Source organism: Azolla caroliniana, unplaced genomic scaffold (genome assembly GCF_043228905.1).
Source record: "Azolla caroliniana isolate FFs.n. ecotype wild unplaced genomic scaffold, voAzoCaro1.0.p SCAF_16, whole genome shotgun sequence".
Taxonomy (NCBI): Eukaryota; Viridiplantae; Streptophyta; class Polypodiopsida; order Salviniales; family Salviniaceae; genus Azolla; species Azolla caroliniana.
This window is the reverse complement of record NW_028230451.1, coordinates 6,001,784-6,028,423: the sequence shown is the minus strand read 5'-3', so window position 1 is coordinate 6,028,423 and position 26,640 is coordinate 6,001,784. Positions and strand designations below refer to the sequence as shown.

General features: G+C 38.8%; 4 protein-coding genes across 6 annotated transcripts; 2 read left to right on the top strand and 2 right to left on the bottom strand.

The window, feature by feature from the left end:
- Positions 1-1,121: 1,121 nt before the first annotated feature.
- LOC147853810 (pentatricopeptide repeat-containing protein At3g09040, mitochondrial-like) lies at positions 1,122-4,453 on the top strand. Its single transcript, XM_087332296.1, has one exon. It carries the CDS (start codon positions 1,354-1,356, stop codon positions 3,940-3,942), a length of 2,589 nt encoding a protein of 862 aa, XP_087188422.1. The 5' UTR covers positions 1,122-1,353; the 3' UTR covers positions 3,943-4,453.
- Positions 4,454-5,184: 731 nt separating this feature from the next.
- LOC147853809 (pentatricopeptide repeat-containing protein At2g03380, mitochondrial-like) lies at positions 5,185-7,917 on the bottom strand. The gene has a single exon (XM_087332441.1). It carries the CDS (start codon positions 7,915-7,917, stop codon positions 5,185-5,187), a length of 2,733 nt encoding a protein of 910 aa, XP_087188567.1.
- A 4,317-nt stretch (positions 7,918-12,234) lies between these two features.
- Positions 12,235-16,357, top strand: LOC147853808 (putative pentatricopeptide repeat-containing protein At3g01580). Its single transcript, XM_087332297.1, has one exon. It carries the CDS (start codon positions 12,383-12,385, stop codon positions 14,864-14,866), a length of 2,484 nt encoding a protein of 827 aa, XP_087188423.1. The 5' UTR covers positions 12,235-12,382; the 3' UTR covers positions 14,867-16,357.
- A 950-nt stretch (positions 16,358-17,307) lies between these two features.
- LOC147853807 (uncharacterized) lies at positions 17,308-26,427 on the bottom strand. Of its 3 annotated transcripts, none has more exons than XM_087331910.1 (16): positions 26,334-26,427; positions 24,666-25,252; positions 23,581-23,875; positions 23,159-23,448; positions 22,935-23,080; positions 22,020-22,848; positions 21,809-21,906; positions 21,656-21,718; positions 21,488-21,576; positions 21,333-21,404; positions 20,660-21,253; positions 20,468-20,542; positions 20,324-20,394; positions 19,917-19,974; positions 19,127-19,409; positions 17,308-18,368 (listed from the first exon to the last, which is right to left on the bottom strand). In XM_087331910.1, exons 2-16 carry the CDS (start codon positions 25,103-25,105, stop codon positions 17,749-17,751), a joined length of 4,023 nt encoding a protein of 1,340 aa, XP_087188036.1. In that variant the 5' UTR covers positions 25,106-25,252; positions 26,334-26,427; the 3' UTR covers positions 17,308-17,748. The 3 variants fall into 3 exon arrangements, with proteins under 3 accessions (XP_087188036.1, XP_087188034.1, XP_087188035.1); XM_087331908.1 differs by having other exon boundaries at positions 22,020-22,856; positions 22,940-23,080; XM_087331909.1 differs by having other exon boundaries at positions 21,656-21,715; positions 22,020-22,856; positions 22,940-23,080.
- Positions 26,428-26,640: the final 213 nt, after the last annotated feature.

Genomic DNA, 26,640 nt, shown 5'->3' with positions numbered 1-26,640 from the left:
TTGTTTATTGAGCTTGATTTTATGGCACTAGTTATGGAATAATAAACCAAGGTCGCGAAAGCATAAACAAGCTCCATTAGCAACTAACACAAGTAAGTGAATAGGTTGGTGCCTTTGGAGCCCAAGCCAAGAATAAATGTGTCATTGTATACTCAATCAACAAGACGAATTTTCTCAAGTAATCACTTTGACAACTACAACTGCATGGATGGGGAATAAATTGTATGAGAAAACGTTTGCCTCCTAGATTGGAGTTTGTGTAGCATCAAATTCTCTTGCCCAATATGTATCCTCCTAACATGCCATGAGCTTGATAACTGTCTTTGCCAAATGATGATAGTGGGTAGAGAAATCGTGTCACATAGATTCAAACTCATGGTTTTCTCATATACATGATACCCGAGCAAAGAAAGTGCATCACACAAACAAGCACAAAAAAGCATCCCTAATTGTAAAACAATAGAATTTCAATTGGCCAATGGCGACCCACTTTGTGTGTTTAGGGTTTAGTTTTGGCTTCAAGAAGAACTATCAACATTTGTCTAATGGAGGACGTCTGCCCTAGAGATAATTCGCTTGAATAATCTATATCCAAACTCATCGCCCAACCATTTCCTCACGAGTGTCTTTTTGTAGCCTCCACTTCATAGCTTTTGGTTCACAAGGAACATGAGTGATGATAGATATATGAGTAACTCAAAGATAAAAGATAATGTTCAAATTATTAAATTGGTGGGTGGAGCCATTAGGATAAATGTTAGTGAAGTGTGCCTACCACATGCATTGAAGTCATTCCCGACCATCGATCATTGAATGAGCAATCCAAATGGAGGCGGAATTATCCAGATAACCTGCCAGTCTCCGTAGGGTCAGATCCGGGAGGTAACAAAAACGAAGGGGCATATATGGAGATAACAAAAATTAAGGGGCATTTGGGAGATAACAAAACCTCAGGGGCATTTGGGGAAATGGACAAAAACTCAGGGGCATTTGGGGAAATAGACAAAAAAGCTTAAAGGTAGGTGTAGACTCTACACTCTATGTATGCAGTAACCATGTGAAGGTTGGTTCACATGAGCATTGCACATACTCACCTGTCTCTGGTTTCTCTGATCTCTCTGATCTCTCCCCTTCCTGCAGCTATGGCCATATCAGAAGGTCTGTACCGCTCATGTGAAGAATACTTCGGAGACCCTTCTCATTGGTATGATAACTTCCTCAAGAGAGCCATACCAATCATTTGGGCGCTCTTTCTTTCTCATATTGAATTGCAGAAACCTCTCGTCTCTGCGAGAAATCACCCATTTCCTTTCGTGGGTTCATGGCTTTAGTGGTACTTGAGAAGAAGGAAACATGTCAAAGAAGAAGCATTTTATGCGAAAAGATGGGTATTGGGTGGCTTTACTGAAGGACTGTGCAAAGAATAAAGACATATCCAAAGGAATTAGAGTTCACACAGATGTTTCAAAGATGGGTTTAGTCGAGAAAAACCCGCACATAGGAAGCACATTGATCAATATGTATGCTAAATGTGGCATGCTTGGTAAGGCACAAAAAGTGCTTGATAATCTTCCTATGCGAGATGTGGTATCATGGAATGCATTGATATCAGGCTATTCAAGGGAAGGGCGAGGAGTAGAAGCCATGAAATGTTTGGAAAGAATGCAAAAAGAAAGGATCTATCCCAACACCATAACTTTCACTTCCTTATTGAAAGTATGTGTTATCATGGGTTCACTTGAGAAAGGTCAAGAAATCCATGACGAGATCATTGATAAGAAGTTGTTAAAAAACGATGTTGTGCTTGGTAATGCTGTGATAGATATGTACGTGAGATTTGGTGAGTTTGTGAAGGCACACAAAGTGCTTGATGAGCTTCCAACACGAGATGTGGTCTCATGGTCCACACTTATTGCTGGACATACAAAGCATGGGCAGTGTGAACATGCTTTAACTTGCTTTCGACAAATGCGAAATGAGGGCGTGGAACCGAATGAGGTCACTTTTACTTGCATCTTGAAGGCATGTGGATGTATAGGAGATATCGACAAAGGCAAAGAGATTCATGATGAGATTGCTTGTAAGGGCTTATTGAAGAAAGATATTGTGCTTGGCAATGCTTTGGTGGATATGTATGCTAGATGTTGTGTGCTTTTGAAAGCTCGACAAGTGCTTGATGAGCTCCCTTCACGGGATGTAGTCTCTTGGAATACATTGATTTTAGGGTACGTCCAACAAGGACAAGATGAGGAAGCAATGAATTGCTTTGAACATATGATAGGAGAGGGAATTTCTCCCAATGTTGTCTCTTTCATTGGCATTTTGAAGGCGTGTGGAAGCATAGGAGCTCTTGATAAGGGCAAGCAAATCCATGATGAGATTGTTAGTAAAAGGTTTCTTGAGAAAGATATCGTGCTTGGCACTACTTTGGTGGACATGTATGCCAAATGTGGTGCGCTTGTAAAAGCAAGGCAAGTATTTGATGAGCTTTCTGATCGGAACATAGTCTCCTGGTCAGTAATAATCTCTGGATATACACAACATGGACAAGGAGAAGAAGCCCTGAAATGCTTTGAACAAATGCAACGGGAGGGCCTCACTCCAAATACAATAATATTTACTTGCATCTTGAAGGCGTGTGGCATCACAAAAGACATCGACAAGGGGATAGAGATTCACGAAAAGATAGTTGGCAAAGGGTGGTTGGGAAAAGATATCATGCTCGGTAATGCCTTAGCCGATATGTATGTGAAATGTGATGAACTTACAAAGGCACAAAAAGTGCTCTATGAACTTCCTGAAAGGGATGTGGTCTCATGGTCTATATTAATTGCTGGGTTAACCCAGCATGGGCAAGGTGAAGAAACTCTATATTCCTTCCAACAAATGCAAAGAGAGGGCATCTCTCCAAATCCAGTGACCTTTGCTTGCATTTTGAAAGCTTGTGGGAGTGTAGGAGATGTCAAGAAGGGAAAAGAAATTCATGAAGAGATTGTGAAGAGGGGATTGCTGGAAAATGATGTTGTGCTTGGCACTGCTTTGGTTGACATGTATGCGAAGTTTGGTGATCTTACAAAAGCACATGAATTACTTGAAAATATGCCTGTTCGGAATGTAGTATCGTGGTCAGCCCTAATCACAGGATATTCACAACAAGGTCAAAGTGAGGAAGCATTGAAATGTTTTGATAAGATGCAACATGAGGGTCTTTCTCCTAATGTAATAACCTTATCTTGCATCTTGAAGGCATGTGGAGGAGTAGGGGCAATTGAGAAGGGTGGTATGATTCATGATGATATTGTCAATAAAAATTTGCTTGGAAAAGACGTTGCGCTTGGAAATGCAGTGGTGGATATGTATGCCAAATGTGGTGCATTAACAAAGGCACAAAAAGTACTTGACGATCTTCCTGTCCGTGCTGTAATCTCGTGGAATGCATTGATTTCAGGTTATGCACAGCGTGGAGAGGGTTTGGAAGCATTGTATTGCTTTGAAAGAATGCAAAAAGATGATGTGGCTCCGAATGAGGTGACACTCCTTTCTGTTCTCAATGCATGTAGTCACTCTGGGCTCATAGATGAAGGTCAAATGTATTTTGATAGTATGACTGAAAAATATGGCCTTGTCCCAAACTTAGAGCATTACACATGCATGGTTGATCTTTTTGGTCGTGCTGGACATTTTGATAAAGTGATGGCGTTGATAAAAAAGATGCCATTTTCAGATTATCCTCCTATATGGGGTGCTCTATTGGGTGCATGTCAAAAGAATGGAAATGTGAAACTCGGAAGACTAGCCTTTGAACAAGCAATGCAACTTGATAACAATAGTAGCACAGCTTACATAGCTATGACAAACATCTATACGGCTGCTGGTATGCAAGAGGAGGCAGCAAAAATTGAAGCCATGAGGGCTAAAAACCAGGAAAAAATAGTTGCATAATATGCAGGTTGATGCTAGTTAAAAGTAATTCGTTTTGTTCTTCGAATGCAAAGCATCCACAAAGTAAAGATATTTATGCAAAACTGCAAAACCTTTTCCATAAAATGTGTTCGTCAGAATAGTTCTTGATGTCACAATAGATGTTTAAGAACATTTTGAATAATCACAGAACAAGGAATGCTCTTTGTGTACATGGTGAATGGATCTCAAGGATCAAGAATACATGTGAAGAAAATGTGTATCTGTGGTGATTGCCATATTGCAGCATCAGTCATATTGAAAATAGAAAACGGTAAGATTTTAGTTAGAGATGTGAATTTCCTCCCATGTTTTTATGGAAAATGTGCTTAAGAACATTTTGAATAATCACAGAACAAAGAATGCTCTTTGTCTACATGGTGAATACATCTCAGGGACCAAGAATACATGTGAAAAAAATGTGCATCTGTGGTGACTGCCATATTGCAGCATCGGTCATATTGAAAATAGAAAAATGTAAGATTTTTGTTAAGAGATGCGAATTTACTCCCATGTTTTCAAGGATAGAAAATGTGCATACGAACATTGTGAATAATCACAGAACAAAGAATGCTCTTTGTGTACATTATGAATACATCTCAAGGGTCAAGAATACATGTGAAAAACATGTGTTATCTGTCATATTGCATAAGATTTTAGCTATAGATGTGAATTTCCTCCCATGTTTTCAAGGATGGAAAATGTGCTTGTGGGGATTATTTGTGACTATTTTATCTCAAGAATTAGGTCCCTTTTTGTAGATAAACTTACTTTCCATGGAACAAGAACTTCTCTTGAAGGTTTTCTTTTAACATGGCATACTTCTTGATCCCAATTTTTGTACCTCACTTAAAGAAGGGATGTGATATTTACTGATTATAGAGGTTCTACAAGTAATTTGAGCTATTCTGGTTTATTGGACTTCGATCTGTTTATCGACACATTCTGATTCTTATGTGGACACCTGTTGCTTTGCAAGCTCTGTAAACACATGCTTAAAGCATTAATGTGACCCCCTATTGTGGCAGCCACTTCCTAGTGGAGCTGTGGGCTTCTTGTACATTCTCTCATGGTACTGCATCGTATCTTATAAAAAAGAAGCACTCGCTCTTCTTTATCCTATTAAGTGCTATTCATGGTGGTTATAAGATGATTTCCACATTGTTCCATGGAAAATATTTGGAAGGTAAGAAACATATCCTCTTTTAGACATTTATGAGCGCGTTATCTGTCATTTGTTTTTCTTTTAGGGACCCTTGTTGGGTTCACACATTGAGCATTTTCTGCTCTCATAGCCTCAATGATTTGAGCATCCTCTTGCATGCCAGCAGCTATATAGATATTTGTCATACAAATATAAGCTGTGGGAGTACTCTTATCAAGACAAATCGCATGTTCAAATGCCAATCTTGCAAGATTTACATTTCCCCAATTTTGGCATGCATTCATTAGAGACCCCCAAACTGGAGAATAGTCAAGTGATGGCATCTCATTAATCATTGTCACTGCTTTGTCAAAGTGACCTGCACGTCCAAAAAGATCAATCATGCAAGTATAATGCTCAAAGTTTGGTGTAATGCCATATTGTTTGGTCATACTATCAAACAGCAATTGTCCTTTATCCACTAGACCTGAGTGACAACATGTATTCAACAAGGAAAGGAAGGTGATAGCATTTGGACAATGACCTTCCTTATGCATCCATTTTAAGCAATTTAGTGCTTCCTCGCTCTGGCCTAATTGAGCGTAACCAGAAATTACTGCAGACCAAGAGACTACATCACGAACAGGAAGCTTCTCAAGAATATTCTTTGCTTTTATTGGTGAACCACATTTGGCATACATATCAATCAACGCAGTGCTAAGCATGATATTGTTGTGAAGCAACCTCTGAGCAATGATTTCTCCATGGATCTGTTTTCCTACATCCATAGCTCCCGTATTGCTACAAGCCTTCAAAATATAAGTAAAAGTGAATGCATCTGGAACATGGCCCTCTTGATGCATCTCTTTATAAGAATTCAGTACCTCCTCATCCTGCCCGTGTTGTGCATATCCTATAATCAATGTAGACCAAGAGACTACATCTCGAGAAGAAATCTGGTAAAGCAAAATCCGAGCTTCAAAAAGTGCCCCACATTTGGAATACATCTCTATTAAAGCATTATCTAGAATGTTATCATTTCCTAACATACCCTTCTTAATAAGCTCATCATGAATTTGTATGCCTTTGTTCAGAGCACATGTGCTTCCACATGCATTCAGGATACAAGTAAACGTCACCAAATCTGGAGAAAGACCCTCACTCAACATGATTTCTAAGTATTTCACTGCTTCCTCTACTTGCCCTTGCCTAGCATATCCGGCAATCAATGTAGACCAAGTCACTACATCCCGGATAGGCAGCTCATCAAATAAATCTTGTGCATTGGCAATCATACCACATTTAGCATACATATCCAGTAAAGCATTACCAAGCAAACCATCTTTTCCATGAAATTCCTTGCAATCAATGTTAGCATGGATTTGCTTGCCCTTGTCCAGGTCTCCTATATCCCCACACACCTTCAAGATGCAAATGAATGTGATTGCATTTGGTGGCATTCCTTCACATTGCATTCGCTTGAAAATGTCCATTGCCTCCTCACCCCGATCATGCTGGGAATATCCTGATATCAATTCTGTCCAAGACACTATATTTCGGGTTGTAGAAATCCTGTCAAACACTTCATGTGCTTCAATAAATGCCCCACATTTTGCATACATATCAACCAATGAATTTCCTAATAAATTATCATTTATGAGCAACCCTTTACATATAATTTCATTATGAATGTGTTTTCCCTTGTTCAATGCTCTTATTTTACCACAAGCCTTCAAGGTGCAAATGAAGGTAATTGGATTCGGCGAGATCCCCGCTTGTTGCATTGTTTCAAGGCAGTTCAATGCTTCTTCATCTTGTTCATATTGTACATACCCAGATACTAACGAGGTCCAAGGAACGACATCCTGGATAAGTAGCTCATTGAGCACCTCTTGGGCTTCCACAAGAGCGCCACATTTGGCATACATATCCACTAGGGCATTACCAAGAATGATATCCTTTCCCAACAATCCTTTCTTGACAACATCTATGTGAATTTGCTTTCCCTTATCAACAACTCCTCTAATGCCACATGCCTTTAAGATGCAAGTCAAAGTGATTGAATCTGGAGAGAGCCGATCATCCATTTGCATTTGTTCAAAACACTCTATAGCTTCTTCTCCCTGCCCATGCATAGTGTATCCGGCCATAAGTCCCGACCATGAGATCACATCTCGGATTGGAAGCCCCTCAAGCAGTTCTTTTGCTTTTGTAAACACACCACATTTGGCATACATATCCACCAAAGCATTCCCAAGTACAAGGTCTTCTCCCAGCAAGCCATTGTTCATAATATCATGGTGAATTTCTTGGCCTTTATCAATTGCTCCTATTCTTCCACATGCTTTTAAAGCATAAGTGAATGTGATTGGTTGTGGAGATACACCCTCACTTTGCATCTTCTTGAAACAATCAAGCAATTCTTCATCTTCTCCACACATTGCATAACCAGAGATTAATGCATTCCACGATACTATGTTAGGGTTTGGAAGCTTTTCAAGAACTTGTTTTGCTTTCACAAAATCACCACATTTAGCATACATGCTAATTAAACTGCTGCCCACATAAAGATTCTCATAAAACAAACCACTTTTGACAGCCTCATCATGAAGCTCAATACCTTTACAAAGATCCTTCTTCTTACCACATTCCTTCAATAATGCCACAAAAGCAATGCTTTCCTTTACCCCTTCCCTCTTCATCACCATTGGCTGAAATTCAAGGAATTCAGTTTCCATGGGTTTCTTTTGCATGCCAAGAAGAATAAGCCAAGGCATTGAATGAATGCCAGAGAAATTGGTGGTATTCGGCATACCATTGGGAAGAATAAGAAAGCTGCTTGTTCCATTGGTCTATGCTTATATAGAAATTTTCATTTTCTGCCCAAGGAAGCCATGTTCAATATTGAGCTTTGGATCAGAAATCTTGGTTCTTTATATTGATTTTGTCCTTAGGCTAGTTGTGTGTGAAGAACACCCATGTATGTTCCATAGCCCTGTTTGTAATATTAGTATTCTCATTTTTGTGTATAGGAAAAAAAGGGCGATTTGGAGATGCAAGAAATGGAGATCGGAACCAGGGCTCATCCAAGGTGAGGGCCGGCACAGGATTTGCCATTAGGCCTAATGCAAAAACCCATCTGCCTAGCGACAGCATCGGATCCAGCTTAAATGTGAAGAAAATCCCGGACCTGGCCCAATGCAATCTCAACCCTTGGTGGAGGAGATTTGGCCTGTAATCGCTTCTTGTCTTGTGTAGAACTAAAATCTTATATGTACACGACCTCTTTTTCTGTTGTCAAATTTGAGCAGTTTTCCTTCCCAAAGTTTGGAATGTGCGAGCGAGTATAGCAGAGTGGGGGTCATATAGGAGAGACTACTGTAAAATCAAGAACAAAAAAATGCAATTTCTAAGAGAAAGAAAGAAATATTGAGGCCTTTTAAGAAAGAGAGAGATTTGAATTACCAAAAGACTGCTATTGCTATGGTTAGAACTTAGAACTTAGAACCTCTTTTTCCTTCAATGTCTCTAGATAGAGAGGTATTTGTATGTCCTCTAGAACAGAGGAGATAGGATATAGTATCATAGTATTATTATCCACAATGAGAAGCAACGGTTTGAACCGAACCGAACCGTGAAACTGCGGTTTAACGGCTTAACGGTTCGGTTCGGTTTCAACAGTCAAAAACCGTGGTTTAAACGGTTTTTTATTTTTTATTTTTAAAAATTTAAAAAAAATTTAAAAAAATCTAAAAATTGTTTTTAAACAATCTTTTCGTTTTTAGACCTTATTCTCACATTTTAGGAACATCTTATAAATTTTAAAAAATGAAATCTTATAAATTTTAAACAATTAAAAAGTAAAAATTAAAAATTTGACCTATGTTGAAAACCGAAACCGAACCACGAAACCACGGTTTTTACGATTTAATGGTTTAACGGTTTGAAAATTGTTTCATGGTTCAGTTTAATGGTTTCGTGGTTTGGTTCAATTTTCAAAAAAATTAAACGATTCAGTTTGGACCCTCTCAAACCGAACTGTTGCTGATTGTTATGTATAACCATCTCTAAAGAAAGAGCCCAATCTCACCTACGAGACAAAACGATGTACTGTATCTTATAGTTTGTTTTTGCTTGTTTGAGAACCCGAAACTAATAAATCAATGTAAAACGAGAGAAGGCAAGATTGGTCATGTTTTATCCCATCCAAAACCCCCAATCAGACGCCTCATCTCAAGCGCGCTAATGTACGAAAGAGTCTCGACTCGACCCTTTGATGCTTCTCAGTAACGAAATCTTATGCATTTATGGATTGGGTTATCATTATTCTCCCCAGTTGGGCATCTACTAGTGTTGACTCCAAATCTCCAAAGTGACGCCTTTAGTGTTTAAAGCTCATTTGCTTCTCATGCACTCTATTTGGGCTTAAGCAGGTTGTGAGGCCATTTATTTTATTTTATTTTTTCCAAACAAAATATGCTTCATTAGTAAAATTCAGCATACATGACGACCTGACTAGGCAAACAACATCACAATGGCTCTAGCCATGACATCCTATGAAAACCACAAATAATACAGTCTAAGATTATTTCCACCTTCTCACCCAACATTTTTGCCAAAAACTTCAAGGCACAAAACTATTACCACTGTTTCCATAGCATGTGATCAATGCATTCAATGGTGCCCTACCTATTATTAGGCATGTTTCATTTTTTCCCCCCACATCAAACTCATATCAACCAACATCCATGTCTTGTATGCCTTGTCATCATTGCATTCCATGAAACCACATATGTAGTCAAGAAGCCTCTGGAACACATCTCATACTTCAACAAGCCGACTAACATGATCATGAGAGTTCCATTTCCAACTTTCATAAAATGGTGTGTTACACCTTCCTTTCCAACTACTCTTTTCTCTGCGTGAGCTTCCATTGCAACCATCACAACAGCTACGACCAAGGTTCATTACAGCTTTTGTACCAAAATTCCTATGAATCCTCCAAATTTCTTGCATCTTACCAAAGTTGGTTTGTAAACATGAACTCCACAACTGATGAACTTCTCCCTAAGTAATGTTGTTGCCATGCCAACGCCCATAGCAGCAAGTAATGTTGATGCCATGCCAAAGCCCATAGCACCGAGTCCATCGGATTCAACATGTTGTACTGATATAACTTCTTTCACTATGATTACTTGATGCACTCTATTTGGGCTTAAGCAAGTTGTGGGACCATTTGTATAAGGAGGAGGCAAGTTAAAGTTTATGTTGTTTTAATCGCTATGGGGTGCCCTATCTTTGAATATAGTTGGTCCACATTTCTAAAGTTCATAAAATAGAATCCATTCACATACACTTAATGGCTCCAAGTTATTGTTTCCATTCACTTGTTGATCCCATTGTACAAAATGTATGTTGTGACATTGGAAAATACAAGTTTGTGTTGACAATTACTATACTCAAGGTATGTATTCTATTGCATTGTGAACTTTTAAGTGACTTGAAGTGATCATGACAACTTCAATTAGGCAACTTGGGTCATCCACTTGAACCATTATTTCCTTTGAATAAGTGGCGATGATCAATGCTACTTATCAAATATGATGATTGGATTGGGGGGGTGTCATGCATACCATCTGAGCCTAGCCAAGTCTTATATTTGTCAGTTGTTGATTATTTAGATGATATGAATGCAATTTGCAAGTACTTATTGTTAGCAAGGCACCATAATCTTTGTATGAAAGTCATTGCTTAGTATAGAGCTTTAACTACCTTGAGTCCTGCCCTTAACTTTACTCTAGTGGCCTAATGTGGAGTTTAAAGGTTATGATCAAATCCTACATGCTATCAACATGGTGAATGGGTTTCCAACAATCTCCTAGTCATCGTACTACTCTTTTATTAGTTGTCTACGTATATCTAGAGTTCTCATTCCCCAAAAATTGACCCCATATACGAGTGAGTGTGCACACAAAAATGGTGACAAAAAGCCATAACTTGGGTCATATCTCTTGAAATTACATGTGTACCAAAAGGTTTGCAAATGTTATTTTCTAATATCTTTCGCAAGAGAATTGTGGCCCTTTGAGTGTAGGCCCCTAGTGGATGTGGCGTCGACCATATTCCACTAATGCTTCTCCAAAGGTAAATTGATTTTCAAACTTTTTGGTCCACAAGAAGGAGGCGTTAAACACCGCCACTTTGCATTTCTCAAGGTTCCCCATGAAACTTCTATCTTCGCAAAAAGGTATGGAGAGAATCCAGGTGGGTTTTGAAGAAATGTTATTAGAACTATTGGACGAAAGATGGTATGCCACCCAACCAATGACTAGCTCAAAGGTGGTGAAGGTGGATTATTCATCGTTTGCACGGGCATGGTTCCTTTGCAACTTGGTAGAAGCCTATCATATGCTAGCCTATAGCCAATCCACCAAATAATATAGCTTTTTGCGAACAATCTTGGAATCAAGAACACTAGCAACTTCGTATGACTCTTTCTCTAACACCCCCCCCCAACAATGTGCATACACACACATCCACCCACCCACCAATGCGCATACTGAGTTGGGGATGTAGGAAAACTATCTCTTATCACGTTTTGTGGGCAATTGTTGATTTGCCAAGCTGTGGTATGTGGATTGCCTCATGTGCCAACTTTAAAGCATCGCCACATTCTCAAATCAGGACAACTTCGTTTCTTTCTTTTTGTGTAACTGTGATTGATTGAGAATGATGCCATGCACTAGTTAACGCCATTCGGGTTATTCAGTCACGAACTTTGGGCATCATTAAGTAGGATAGTTTTGTCACCCTTTCATTGAGACATTTCATGAGGAGGGGTTTCTTGTTCTTGTATTAAAATTTAGGACAAAGAAAGAAGGGAGAATTGTGCGTGTTGGATTTTGGTAGAATTCCACTATTTCTTATAATCATTCATTCATATTACCAAAATATTGATTCAGATTCAAAACTGGCCTAAAAACAACTGAAGAAAAAACTGGATGTTTGTTTTTGGTCTTTGTTCTGCACAGGCCTGCACTCTTTCACAAGTTTCTCTCTCTCTCTCTCTCTCTCTCTCTCTCTCTCTCTCTCTATATATATATATATATATATATATATATATGATGAAATACGCAGATGCGTTTCTCTCTATATGATGCAATTCTAGATTTAATGAGTAGAGGCTGATTTCATAAAGATGGATTTTCTTTTTATTTATTTAAATAGCTATAGGTTTCTTCTCTCTTCTGCGTTAACAATGCCATTTTGAAGAATTCTATGGATAGCCTTGTAGAGAAGGGTATTTCAAGAATAAATGTCAATAACAAAGAAGGTATTGCTTTTGTGGTGTCCCTTAAGGAATGTGCAAGGAATAAAGACCTACAAAATGGTATGAGAATACATGAAAATATTGTTCAGAAGGGGCTTTTTGGAAGGAATCCTTATGTGGGCACTAGTCTAATCAACATGTATATAAAATGTGGTTTGATCTCAAAAGCACAAAATGTGTTTGATGAGCTTCCGGATCGGAATATTGCTTCATGGAATGTAATGATTTCCGGATATGTCCGAAATGGGCTCCCAGAAGAAGCTCTTCGATGTTTCATCCGAATGCGAAGTGATGGCTTATTGCCAAATGCGGTCACCTTTACTTCGGCATTGATGGCTTGTGGCCGTGCTCGATCCCTTGATAAGGGTAAAGAAATTCATGACGAAATTTGGAAGAATGGGTTATTAAGATCTCGGTTTCTCTGTGATAAGGATAAAGAAATACGTGATAAGTTTAGTGAGAATGAACTGTCAGGGATTCAATATGCCTTTGCTAACGGTAAAAGAATTCGTGAAGACGTTAAAAATAAAGAGTTGTTAGAATTTCGATCCTGTGATAAGTTTAAAGAAATACATGCTGACACCAGTGAAGATGAAATTTCTCTTGGCAATGCTTTAGTTGACATGTATGCAAAATGTGGGGTGATGGAAACAGCCAAACATGTATTGGGGATACTGCCTATGGCCAATGTAGTCTCATGGTCGGCCCTTATCATGGGCTATACCAACCAAGGTCAATGTGTAGAAGCAATTGATTGTTTTGAGCAAATGAAAAGAGATGGTGTCTTTCCCGATGCCATAGCTTTCACCAGCATTTTGAAGGCATGTGGCAGGATTGGCGCGATCAATAAAGGCAAAGAAATTCATGATGAGATTATTAGCAGGGGTTTATTAGGAGAAAATGTCTTTCTTGGGAATGCTGTGGTGGATATGTATGCCAAATGTGGTGCTCTTACAAAAGCACGGCAAGCATTTGATGATCTTTTTGTGAGGGATATTGCTTCATGGACAACATTAATCTCGGGATATGCCACACATGGACAAGGTGCGGAAGCAATGAGAATGTTTGAACGAATGACATATGAAGGATGTTCTCCAAATGAGATCACATTTATCTCTGTTTTGAAAGCATGTGGTAGCATAGGAGCTGTTGAGAAAGGCCGGCAAATCCATGAAGATATTGTTAACAAAGGGTTTTTAGGGAAGGATATTGGCCTTAATAATGCATTGGTTGATATGTATGCCAAATGTGGCGCACTTGGAAAGGCAAAAGAAATTCTTGATGAACTATTAATTCGAGATGCTGTCTCTTGGTCCTCATTGATTGTGGGATATGCCAATCAAGGACAAGGTGAGGAAGCATTGAAATGTTTTGAACAAATGCAACAAGAGGGACTCTCTCCGGATGAAATCTCATTCATTTGCATCCTGAAGGCATGTAGTAATGTGGGAGCAATTAATAAGGGGGAGCTAATTCATACCGACCTTGTCATTAAGGGGTTATTAGGAAAGGATATCTCGCTGGGTAATGCTTTGATTGGTATGTATGCTAAATGTGGTGCACTTACAAAAGCACAAAAGCTGTTGGACGAGCTTCCTAGGCGGAATGTAGTATCGTGGAATGCACTAATTGCAGGATATGCCCTTCAGGGGCAGGGTGAGGAAGTCTTGGACTTTCTTCAACATATGAAATTTGAAGGCCTGTCTCCAAATTCCATCACCTTTACATGCATCTTGAAGGCATGTGGCAGCGCTGGTGCAATAGAAAAAGGCAAACAAATGCATGAAGAGATTATTGGCAAGGGCCTTTTGATGAACAATATTTCACTTGGAAACGCGCTGGTGGATATGTATGCTAGATGTGGGGTGCTCGAACAAGCACAAGAAACATTTGATGCTCTTCAAATTTGGGACGTAGTGTCATGGTCCACTCTAATTTCTGGATATGCACAACATGGGCTTGGGGAGGAAGCTTTAGCATGCTTTAGACAGTCACTAGGCCATGGCATCTCCCCAAACCCAACCATATTCCTCTCGGTGCTATGTGCATGTAGTCATTCAGGACTAGTCAATGAAGGCCAGATGTATTTTGAGAATATGAGCAAAATCTATGGCATTATACCGCATGCTGAGCATCACAGTTGTATGGTTGATCTTTTTGGTCGGGTAGGACACTTTGACAAGGCTATTGCAGTTATTATTGGGATGCCTTCTACCAATTACCTTCCACTTTGGGATTCTCTCTTGGGTGCATGCAGGAAATGGGGAAATGTGAAGCTTGGAAGATTGGCATTTGAACATGTGGTGAAGCTAGAGAGTAATAATGAAGCCGCATTCATATGCATGAGTAACATCTATATGGCAGCAGGTATGGTAGATGAAGCTGAAACAATTGAAGCTATGAGAGAAAAATATTATGATAAACATCCGTGAAATGTTAAGATAGTCTAGGACTATGTACTGCCATCAATGATCACCATAAAAACTGGAGCAAAGCAAGATGAATCACAATGGTTGTGGATCCATAGCATCTACTCAAGCAAGAAAGAAATGCATGTCAAACATCATGGAAAAGAAATTCAAGTGCAAGATTCGAATTTCACGATCCTGGGTTATTAAAAATACCTAAAGAGCTACCTGAGGAGATTAAGGAGTTGGTCTATGTTTGATTTGCATCGTGAGGACTTGAAAGAAAAGCATTTTATGGATAGGATCTCCTTTCATGAGGATGTAGTACTTGTAAACCGAAGGTATTAGATGAATCCACATTCATAATGGATGTGAAGATAGAAATTGGTAAACTCCCAAGAGTTGCATTCATGAAAACTGATTAGTAACTTTGCAAGATGTAGCAGCACCAATCCCCCTATTCCACTTCCCTTCATGGATGCATAAATGGACAATGTAGCTAATCATGAGCTGTATTTGTTCTTGACCAGGTACAGTCTTTACAGATATATGTGGATGACGCCATTCATGGTGATACAGAATGGCCTGTCATAGAATGAGGACATTTTGGGGGTATTCATGATGAAAACAATCAGGATAACTCTTTGGCACGATATGATGTATGCATAAATAGACACTGTATCTGTTTTTTATCAGGTACAGTCTTTACAAATATATGTGGATTACTCCATAGATGTCGATACAGAATGGCGTGTCATAGAATGAGGACTTTGTGGGGGTATTCATGAAAAAAACAATTACGATAATTGTTTGGTGGCATGATATAATGGATATTTATGCAGTTTCATGGGATAAATATTAGAGTAACCAGATGTTTGGATAAGCTTGTAGCTAAATGTTAACAAGTGGGCATAAGTTTAAATCTATCAAGACTCAAAACTGCTCTTTTGCAGTAGTCAACATATTGTGTTGTTACATTAACAAGGTCACTGGTCTTAGCAAAGCTCTTCATTCATTTGGAGGAATAGATAGACCCAAATGAGAAGGTGAGACCCTTTGAAACAATTTATTGATAGATATGGACATATCATTGCATTGGATCTATTTTATGTGGATTGTTTTGAGGAAGTCTTCAAGGAGTTAAAGTTGATCCTACCTAAACAAACTCTTGATTAGTGTAAGAATATGGTAATATCATTGCATTTGATCTATTTTATATGGATTGTTTTGACAAAGCCTTCAAGGAGTTAAACAGTCTCTTATGCTAAGTAACTCAAAACAGTCTCTTGTGCTAAGGGAGAAACCTTGCACATATCATATTGACACATGCATAGCTTGATTGGTAAGGTTGTCCAGCGGAGAACAGAAGGTCATGTGTTCAATCCCTACATTCTACAATGGCATTTACTAAATCAGCGAAAATATATGGCATAAATATGGAGGGCATACTTTTTAACTACTTGCCACAACAATGATCTAAAGCAATTTTTAGGACCTCAAATATTACTTGGATCTAGGTTAATTACTTGTACAGACAGTTTCTGGCATCTTGCATTTGACTCATCTACAATTGCAATGCAATTGACCTCTTGGTTGCTTAATGAGTGCATTAACTCCGCTTAACAAAAAGAACATAATTCTAGTGATTACTATCATTTTCAAGTATACTCTACACTGACTGTAGAATACTAGTAATTTTAATAATATTTTATTTATCATCCATGCCAAACTTTTATGTGAATGCTGTGTACTGGTTGATTATAAGCCCATGGTAATTCAGTTGAGATATATAAGAAACCATTTTTCTTGTACCCACAAACTATGTTCATGTTTTGATGCTAGACATTTTGTAACTCTCTTAACCTATATTTGTTGTTATATTTCGTTTTGATTCTAGACATTTTGTAACTCTCTTCACAGATTTGTTGTTCGATTTCATATTGGTATTTGGACAGATTCAGTGTATAGTGCAAAAGGGACTCATTTTTTTCTCAATAAAACCACTCGCTACAAAATTGTCATAATATCCACTACAATCAACCATAATCCACACCGCCTACTTCTGAAATGATAATAATCAACAAAATCATACATAGTGGATGTACGCTTTGCTGAATTCCATGACACAAGTCTCATCAGTAAGTTACCTAGACATTGGCACTTAAATTGGAGCAAAATCTCTAAATTCAAGTGTAGGCCATGTTAATAGGAAAACCCAAATGACAGTATACTATCAGGAATATCCCCTCATTTACTATATTCCAACTTCCTTTGAGATCATTTGATACTTCAAATTCAATCCTCGTGGCATGTTTTCTCAACTTTTGAATTTAGAGAGTTAATAGTGGCACCAAAAAGGAGTGTGGAACAGTCTCATGTAGCTAAGAAGAATACTACCACCAACTAACCAAGTTCATTCCATATCCTTTACACTAAAATCAAAAGTTTTTTCACCACATCAAGAATCCCAAATGCAAAAAATAACAAATACAAAAGAAGAAGCCAACGCTTCCAAAGAACATAAATTACAATGCATTCTCCCAATGAGAACTCTGAAATGTTCATCGTTTCAAGAATTATAAGTGTACAAAGTGGTGTTATAAATGCTTCAGCAATGAATTGAGCAGCAATCCCGGTCATATGGATCACTTTGATATGCCTTTTAATCAGGTAATTTGCTACTGCTACAGCTTTCTTGTAGATATAAACGATCCTGGCTACTCTGTACATCAACGAGGTCCGCCATTTGCAAACATTTTGTTACAAAGGAACCTCAGGTAATAAACAAACCCCAAGTTGCTGTCTATAAGAGGTTTTGTAAACAGCTGTATTGTGGTATATATTCTCTAATGCTTTGTCTGTTCCTGTTTTTGGCTTCCAGAAAGCATTAAAACAAATCGGGCACCTCACATCATCATGGCAAGATCCGCCAAGTCATCCATTGGTACATCCAGACCCATGAAATCTCCTCCAGCATCAGGTAAACCTGGATCATCAAAGTCTAACCAAGAACCCAAATCTTGGCCTTGACCTTCAAGGTCACCATTGACTACAAGGTCATCCATTCCAGGAATTTGCAAATGAGTCAAGTCAAGGGTTGGCTCTCCTCCCAGCTGCATTCCCACTCCAGGACCTAACAAGGAAGATTCTGGTTTGACTCTCACTCCTGACTTTTCCAATGACTCATTCGGTTTAGCCAGCAGCCCATTCACTGCCTTCAATAGCGGAGCAGTCTTTTGCCGAGGCTTTGTTTTTGTCTTTCTCTCACCTTTAATTGTGCCGGTGAGGCCATGCCGACCACTCCCTTTGACATGACTAGCATCCCTTTCCCTCTCACTCCGTTTGCCCTTACTTCCGCAAGGAACACTACCAACAGCAACACTTGCAACCACATCTTCAAGAAGAACCTCTCTCTCTTTTGATCGATTACACCATACATCATTCTTCTCTCCTGATCTTTCTGAAGAATCCTTGTCAGCTTTGTGTGCTCCTGGTGCATGACAAATCCATCTCGTTCCTGCTGAACCTACATTTACAGTTGAAAACAACCTTAGTAGAGCATTTCACAGTCACTGATTCCTCAAATAGCATAGTATCTTTTCCAAAAGAAATGCCTTCTAGGATTTTGATGAAATAATCCTTTTTATCTTTCTTTCTTTAATGATTATCCAAAAGCAAGGACCATTGCCTCTGGAAACAGGTTTAAAGAGATCCATGAATTGGCGTTAAATGCATGCTGAAGAAAAGAATTCACGGAAAAAATGATAGCTAGAAATATTTCTTTATGTCTCTTTTCGGCTTTTTGAAATGTGCAGTAGGATGGTCGCATGCTCAGACATATGTATGCATAAGTGGTATTTTGATTGATTTATCTTTCTTTCCCTTTGTTCTTTCGGTTAATCAAACACATGTATGTATGTCTATATATTTGGATTTTGATGATATAATCCTTTTTATCTTTCTTTTCCTTAATGATTTTCCAAAAGCAAGACCATTGACTCTGGAAACAGGTTTGAAAGGATGCATGAATTGGTATTAAATGCATGCTCAAGCAAAGAATTCATGGAAAAAATGATAGCTCGAAATATTTCTTTATGTCTCTTTTAGGCTTTTAGAAATGTGCAGGATTGTTGTACGCTCAGATATATGTATGCATAAGTGGTATTTTGATTGATTTATTGTTTTTTTTCCTTTGATCTTTCAATTAATGATTTGCAAAAACAGAGGCTGGGGTAGGAATTGGTGGATTTATCAAATTTCCCACTTTTCTGGTGAGGAGCAAACCTGCCAATTTTAGTTCCAGAGAACCCATCAAAGATAGTCCAACTGAGTTGATACTGGCTCGGAACTCAGCACAGCTAGGGGATGCTTTTGTTTCTCCATCTTTGGATGAAATACACAGAAGAACTTCCCGTAGACCAGCTTCTGTGAAACAACTCTCTCCGGTCTCCACAAAATGTTTCCACCTTGCTATACATCTTTTTGCCATTGCCAAAGCAGTAGCTCTCCCTGCCTTGGATGCTGCACTTTTACTACCTGAAACTCCCAAAAGACCTCCACGGTTACCCTGAAAATACAAACAAAAGTCACAATTCTGTCAAAGAAATTCATTTGCTTGTGGCTGATTATATGGGGGGGAGAGTCAGTTATCTCCTATGTACTGGAGGAATAATTGAAGTGTCCATGATTCTTTGATGCATGAGTGAAATTACATGCACTAATGCATAGGAGTCTTAATGAAGGCACTCCAATACATGCCGAGATGCTGAGATAAAATTTGTTAAGACTCCTTGACATATGTTTAACTCATCATTATCTCCTTAATGCTCTTTTTCTGTAGTTGTAAAATGTGCATTAATTAATACATCAGCTCTATTCACGAAAAAAGGCACATGCAAGCAACATTGAATGAGTTAGCTTGTTATGGCAAGAACTTTAACCTTAGTATAAAGTATAACAATGATGTCTAATGCTCTGTAATGCAAACCAAGGAAGACAAAGTTCATCTGGGTTTAGACCAAAAAACAGTTCTATTTTTGTATAAAGTGAAATGTGCAAAAAATGAAGTTCCTACCAAGCGTTTACTGAATGCATTCTCCAGAAGTTTCCTCATAGCCAATTGCTCTCGCTCTCTATAGGGCATCAAAAACACCACTTTAATACTATCAATATTTAGAAACAAATTGAGTATAAAAGAGTAAAACAAAGATCACTAAAACTTTGAGAAAGCTCTGTGCATCCAATGAAGCTTTCTATCATCAATACATGATTTTCGATCATGGGTTTATCAGTTCTGATAGCATCTTCATTGAGCACATTAACACCATGATGGGTATTGATGATTATTAACGGCCTAAACAAATAACTACAAGAACTTCAACCGAACAGTAGACCAAAGAACTCAAGCAAAAACCAATTACTGAGGCAAACAAGACTTAACACTAGAATTCATCCAGAAATTAGGCAAATCAGATTTAATACCTTTCTTCAGCTTCCTGGGAACTAGAAACAACTTTCCCCAATGAGGACAACCTTGCTTTATTTGTATGTATCTGTCCCACAAAAGAGTTAAGACTTGGCTCAACAAGAATCCTGAGAATGAGACACTCTTAGTAAAAACCATACCTGCTCTTTAAGATCTATGTAAGACTTCTTTAGTTCCTCAGCAATCTGATCATCTTCTCTCACCACGAACTCATTCTAGGAACCATTCACGGAGACTTAGTACGAGATACAATGCACACAGATACATATATATATAGAGAGAGAGAGAGAGCATTCAGGAACTGTCTTAGAATAGAGAATGTAAGCACATACAGGTTCTGGGTATAATCCTATACTCTGAAGTTCCAAGGCTATTCTGTCATCCAACTTTAAGTCCTGATATGCGCCATCCCATTTTTTTAATTCATTGATATCTGCAGGATGTTCTTCTTCTTCTTTCCTTCGTTCAGACTTTGCAGGAGATATTCGGAGTTCAGATTCTGAATCCCAATGTCTATGGCCATTAGACATATAAGACGATTCATATGGTGATATTTTTGAACTTCCATTGAGTTTCCCATTGTCACCTTTCCTTATCTCTACTTCTGCTTCTGAATCTTGTTCTTTCTCTAGGCCGGCTTGTTCACTATCAATTGGATCATGATAAGACCCATCTCTGCCAAAACCCTGAGGCTCAAGCTCTTCTTTATATGCATCATCAACATCCTCTTCAATGATGAGAGCTGATAAAAGCCTTTGAGAGAGAGGCAGTTGCTTGGAATTGATCCAACCTCCACTTCTAACAGCAACAACTTGTTCTTCTTTTAAATTATTGAACGCCATTGACACTGCAACTCCATTGACCTCTGAGCCATTTATCAAGTTTGTCACTTTGGCAGCGTCAGAAGAATTTAGATACATCGGATTCTGCAACAAATCAACATAGATTTGTAGAAAACTCCCACTTTTTTTTGGAGAGAGACTCATAATAACAATATATACAAACCTTCTCAACAGCAGAATCACTCGTGAATAATCCTAGAAATATTTCTTCCTCTTTAAATTCTCTAGCCTTTACCTGAAATGTACAGCACAGAAGCTATAAATAACGTTTCTATCTAAATATCAACCATGTTTAAAATGTCCAACCAAAAAACTCACTTGTATTCTCAGGCTTTCTCTTGCATTATGAGTTAAATAAGCAAAGAAGGGCTCCATCTCTTTCCAGAATACACTAGAACAAGCATGCACTACAAATCGGAAACGTATTACATCACCAACAGGTTAATGAACAACTCATCTCAGAATATCAATAAACATGAAACTTACAGCCAGCATTTACTGCAGCTTGTATAGCAGCAACCAACTCTTCATGATCATCATCAGATTCTGCTAGTACCAGACACATGCATCTAAGATCCCGATTTCCAAACATGCTGAGATATTGAGGTTGCACATATAATATCTTAAACCTCTGCCTACCTGAAACTTCACTGCCATTAATGGCCGGACGTCTTGGTCTAGTTAAGGCTTTACGGTCTCCTATTCCACCCTTCTTTGAAGGTGGTCTTCCAGGCTTGCTGAAAGATAGATGATTTATTGTCTCATAATTGAGCAGATAATGATACATTAATATTACATTTTTTATTAGAATTCTAGAAAGCACACTAACGTAAAAAAAAATTAAGCTTACACATCAGAATTCTTCTCTGGTTTCTCAGTCCCTGGCTTTGCACTCCTCAATTGCTTTGCATTTGCAGCTGCGACATCTCCTTTCTCAACTTGAGGTACTGTGGAGCTTTCTCTTACAGCTATCACAGTCCGCCCACTCCGACCTTGTCTCCGTATCCCATCTCCACTTTCTTCTTTGCTTACCCGTGACTTTTTCCCAGTACTAAATAAGGGCGCCATTTTCTGATTGATAGCTGCAAACCTAGCTTCAGCATCTCCATGTTTCTTCCACTTTTCCTTTGATTTGATATCACCCCCTTCTGAGTCCTCACTCTCCGAAAGCCCAGCGGGAGAAGGAGCTCTATCTGGTTTTGTCTTCATTTGAGAAAGAGCTGAGGCGCATGTGACCTTTTTTACAAAGCCAGAACCTGGAGATATACTAAGGTTCGATCGGACACCAGTAGGGGTAGCTATGCTATCACATTCTGCTGCCACACTCACGCCTTCTTCCCTACCAACACCAGTGGGAGCAACAGGAGGTGCAACATTTATTCTTCGTGCTATTCGAGCCATTTTCTGTGATCTTTGACCAACCCATTGTGCTACTGGAGGAGATGAAGATCTTGTTGGTGTGGGTCTCTTCCGATTAGTTGGGCCTACGGGGATTTGAGTTCTGTTAGGAGCCGCTGCTGAGCTGGCAGCCGATGGACGATCCCACAGTTCAGCCGAATGTGGACGTGAGGCATGAGCTCCAGTAGGGTTTATAGAAATCCCAGTACCTGTTCGGGGTGCTCGTGCAACCTTTGCCTTCCCAACCGTGGTTGGAATTACAAGTGACCCTTCATCTTTTTGTAACAACCTGCGATGTAATAACATCAACTAAGCATAAAACGATAGTTGAAAACATAACTAAATCACTTAATAGTCATATTTCCAGCATACTTTGTACCACTCTTCAGCATTATCCGTTCTTTTTCTGGGAAAGCCAACCGATCTCCTTTATCTCCAACAGAAACTGCACTATCAGACTCATTCCTTACAGATGACTTATGTATAGATACTACCCCATGCACCGGACCAGACCTGTTCCAGGCAACATGTATTCATCAAATTTCCCTTAATGATCAAATGATTTATCCTCACATTCTTGAAAAACCTCACCTGAAGCTATGACCTTCACTTGGCCTTGGGCGATTATCAGTGTTGGTTCGATGCTGAGCACCCCATTTATGATCCCGATCAATTTCTGATGTTCCAACTGCAATAACACACTCTGATTTTGTTGCTGATCTTTTACCCTTTGTCTTCATCCTCTCCCATCCTTCTCCAGAACCTTGTCCTAAACGATCTTTTTCATCAGATAGAACCCCAAGCTTTATAGACTCACGTTCTCGATCACATATCCCAGAAGCCGACCTCTGAAAGTTGGGTGTATTTACACGATTCTCAAGCTATATAAAGACATAAAAGTACTCTAGCTGAGTATCCATAAAAGAAACGAGCAAAAAATACAGGAAACCCCATACTATTGTCAGAAAAAACAGTTAGATGGGGTGTTTTAGACCATATATTTAACAACCTACCCTGACCTCTTGCATCGATGTACGCATCCGTTTGTTTGGGACCCCGCCTTTGGCTTTCTCATCTGGTTTGGCCATGTTCCCTTCTGAAATACTTGTATGACTTGGTGAAGCACAAAAAGTTGCTTTGCTGGCATTTGCAGAAGCACCTGTGGCAGTTATTGGTCGTTCTCCTGAACCAGAAGTTACTAGCCTCTCAACGCCAAGAGTTTCAGCACGAGCTCGTTTTCGCAACTGAAGCGAAGCTCGATACTTATCGAGCTTCGTTATTGCCTCCAATAATCCACGTGATCTCTCTCTAAACAGTTTGAAATAATTGATCAATGAGTTCTGTGAAGTTTGTTTTTGTTCGTAAGAAAAGACTGTTGCAAATACGTTGGATGCTAAGACGTCTAAGAATAAAGAGCGATATGAAAGGTTGAAGTATCAAAGACGGAAGAAACTTAAAGGGAGTAAAGTTAGAGGCATTTCTCAAAAGTGTAAAAAAAACAAGGCCTAGATATGCAGATTTAGGTTGAGAAAAAAGCTCATAACTTCTTCATCCAATATCCAAATTTCAAAAGAAAAGATTCATAAAAAATCTGAAAATGAGAGCTTTCCAAAAATACCATATGAAAAAATTAGGATTACAATGGAGAAATAGTGATATAAAAAAACGCCTCACATGGACTCGAGTATATATTTTTTTTAAAAGCAAGAATAACACAACCAAAAACCTATAAATAGGAGGGTAATCTTCGCCATAAGGGGGTGAGTGAGGAAGAATAGAAGGTCTATAAGAAGTGAGAAGAGTCTTGGTAGGAGGAGGGAAGAAGGGAAGTCTATTTTCGTTTAGAGTCATAGAAAGTAAAAAAGTTCTATGTAGTTGAGTTTTTAGTTGGAGTCTAAGAAGTTTGTATTGTTCCCCTAATGGTATAATATAACATTCCTTTCTCTTCCTCTTCTCCTCTCTATCTTTTCTCTATCTCTCTTCATCAAGTTCATCTTAAATTGTGCATGCATGCTATATGACTAAGCATAGATTACCAATTAAGAAAGCGTGGAGTATTAAACAATTAGCTATAGGCAGCCAATCAGCCAAACACTACCTAGCACGGGTGGCATTCTCAAGCAGGCTCAATCTTATCCTTTTGAGTTCTTCTACTCCTTGCTGCTCAAGAGGCTTTTGCTGCAAATTTCCATTAACTTCCCCAATTATGGCCATTGCAGCAACAGTCGCCTTCCTCAGCTCCAATTGCCGAGCATATTTCTGCTCTCCTGATGATATCACTTCCAAAGAAAGGACTTGTGACATCGGTAGAAGTTCTCCGAGACTATTAGAACTAGATGGACTTGTAAAGGTTTGCCCTGATCCTCCTGGAGTCACTAATCTCCCACTACTGTCATGATTCTCCCGCAAACTTGTCGACCTTTCAAGACTTGGTCCATTGGTTCCACTTGCAAAGTGAGTTCTATGAGAAACTGAGTAGCTGAATGCAGTACTTTCTGGACTGCTAGAAGCAACTTCAAACCGTGGGTTGGCAGCCATTACTTCTTTCCCTTTTCATGCACCTCTTGCTGATGCTCCAAAATTGAACCTAGTTTGCAACAGAATCCTCTATAAAATGGTATGTGGACATATCATATTGTTCAATCTCTCGCCAGGTTCCAGAATGTAAGCCAGCTGACACATCCTCTGATCATATTGACACAATGAGGATGTTAGATTTTACAATGTCAAACCATGCAAAAGTTAAAAAGCAGATATGAAGCAATGTACCCTCCAGCATTGTGCACTCATTTATCATTAAATTATCTGGGCATTCAATAGAGCAAGTATAAACATAGAAACACATCTAAACATAGCTTCAATAGATGTATCATCTCGCATCATGCATCCATCAACCATCACATACTCTACAAAATTAATAAGAGAAGTGTACTGTAAATAGAAACACGTCTAAACATTTGTTGAACAGATGGAATTTTTAATTACAATATAATACACATACATATATCTATCGTCATGCCCGTGCAATATATTAGCTAAAGCACATAAATCATATTACATATATGCATCCCCATGTATCGAGTACAAAGTAAACATGCTTAGCAATCAATTTACCATATATCTACACTGACGACCTTGCACAACAATTATTAAAACGTAAAATCACGGCTACACTTATAAACTTCTCAAACATGGGAACTGCACACCTGTGGATTTTTATGCGTCAATGCACAAAGTAAACACCTTTAACACTCAATTTACCATATATCTGCATGATGAGCTTGTGAAACGCTAGCTTAAACACACAAAATATAGTTCATTTGTGCACTTTTTATGCACCAATCCACCAATGCACCAAGTAAGAACCTTTGATATTTATTGTAGCTTATGTATAGAGTGATGAACTGGCAAAATACTAGATAGAACACACAAAAAAAGAGTTGATTTGAGCATTTCAAGATATCAATGCACAAATTAAACAAACTTATCATTCATTTTAGCACACGCCAATAAAGAAGAGCTTGCAAAAAACTAGCTAAAACACACCAATAATATTAATTTGCGCATTTTTATGTGTCAATGCACAAAGTAGATGCTCATCACAGTCAGTTGAACACATATCTACAACTATGATCATCAGTTCAAAATGATCATCACGATTGAAATCACTATATAAGAAGAATGAAAGTCGGCTATTCTGCAATAAACCCTAAAATTCTACTACAGGGAAAGAAAACGCGGAAGGTTAGATTTTGAGCAAACATACCGAATCTTCAGAGATGTTGGTGGATCGTTGGAGAGGGGGGGCGGTTCAGAGAAGCGACAGCTGTGGCAGCAGAGATTCGAAAGGGGGGAGGGGGGCAACAATAGACAGTGATCGGTTGGAGGGAGAGGAACAGGGAGAGGAGCAGGGAGGCAATGGACGGAGGAGTCAAAACGCAGGCGCAATTGGGGAGGAGGTTTAGCTTTCGATCATCTGTCTGCTGTTCTTCGTCTACCTCCTCTGTCTTTTCTCTGCAGAGATGGAGGGAGTACACACACAGAGGTCTCTCTCTCTCTCTCTCTCATTCTTC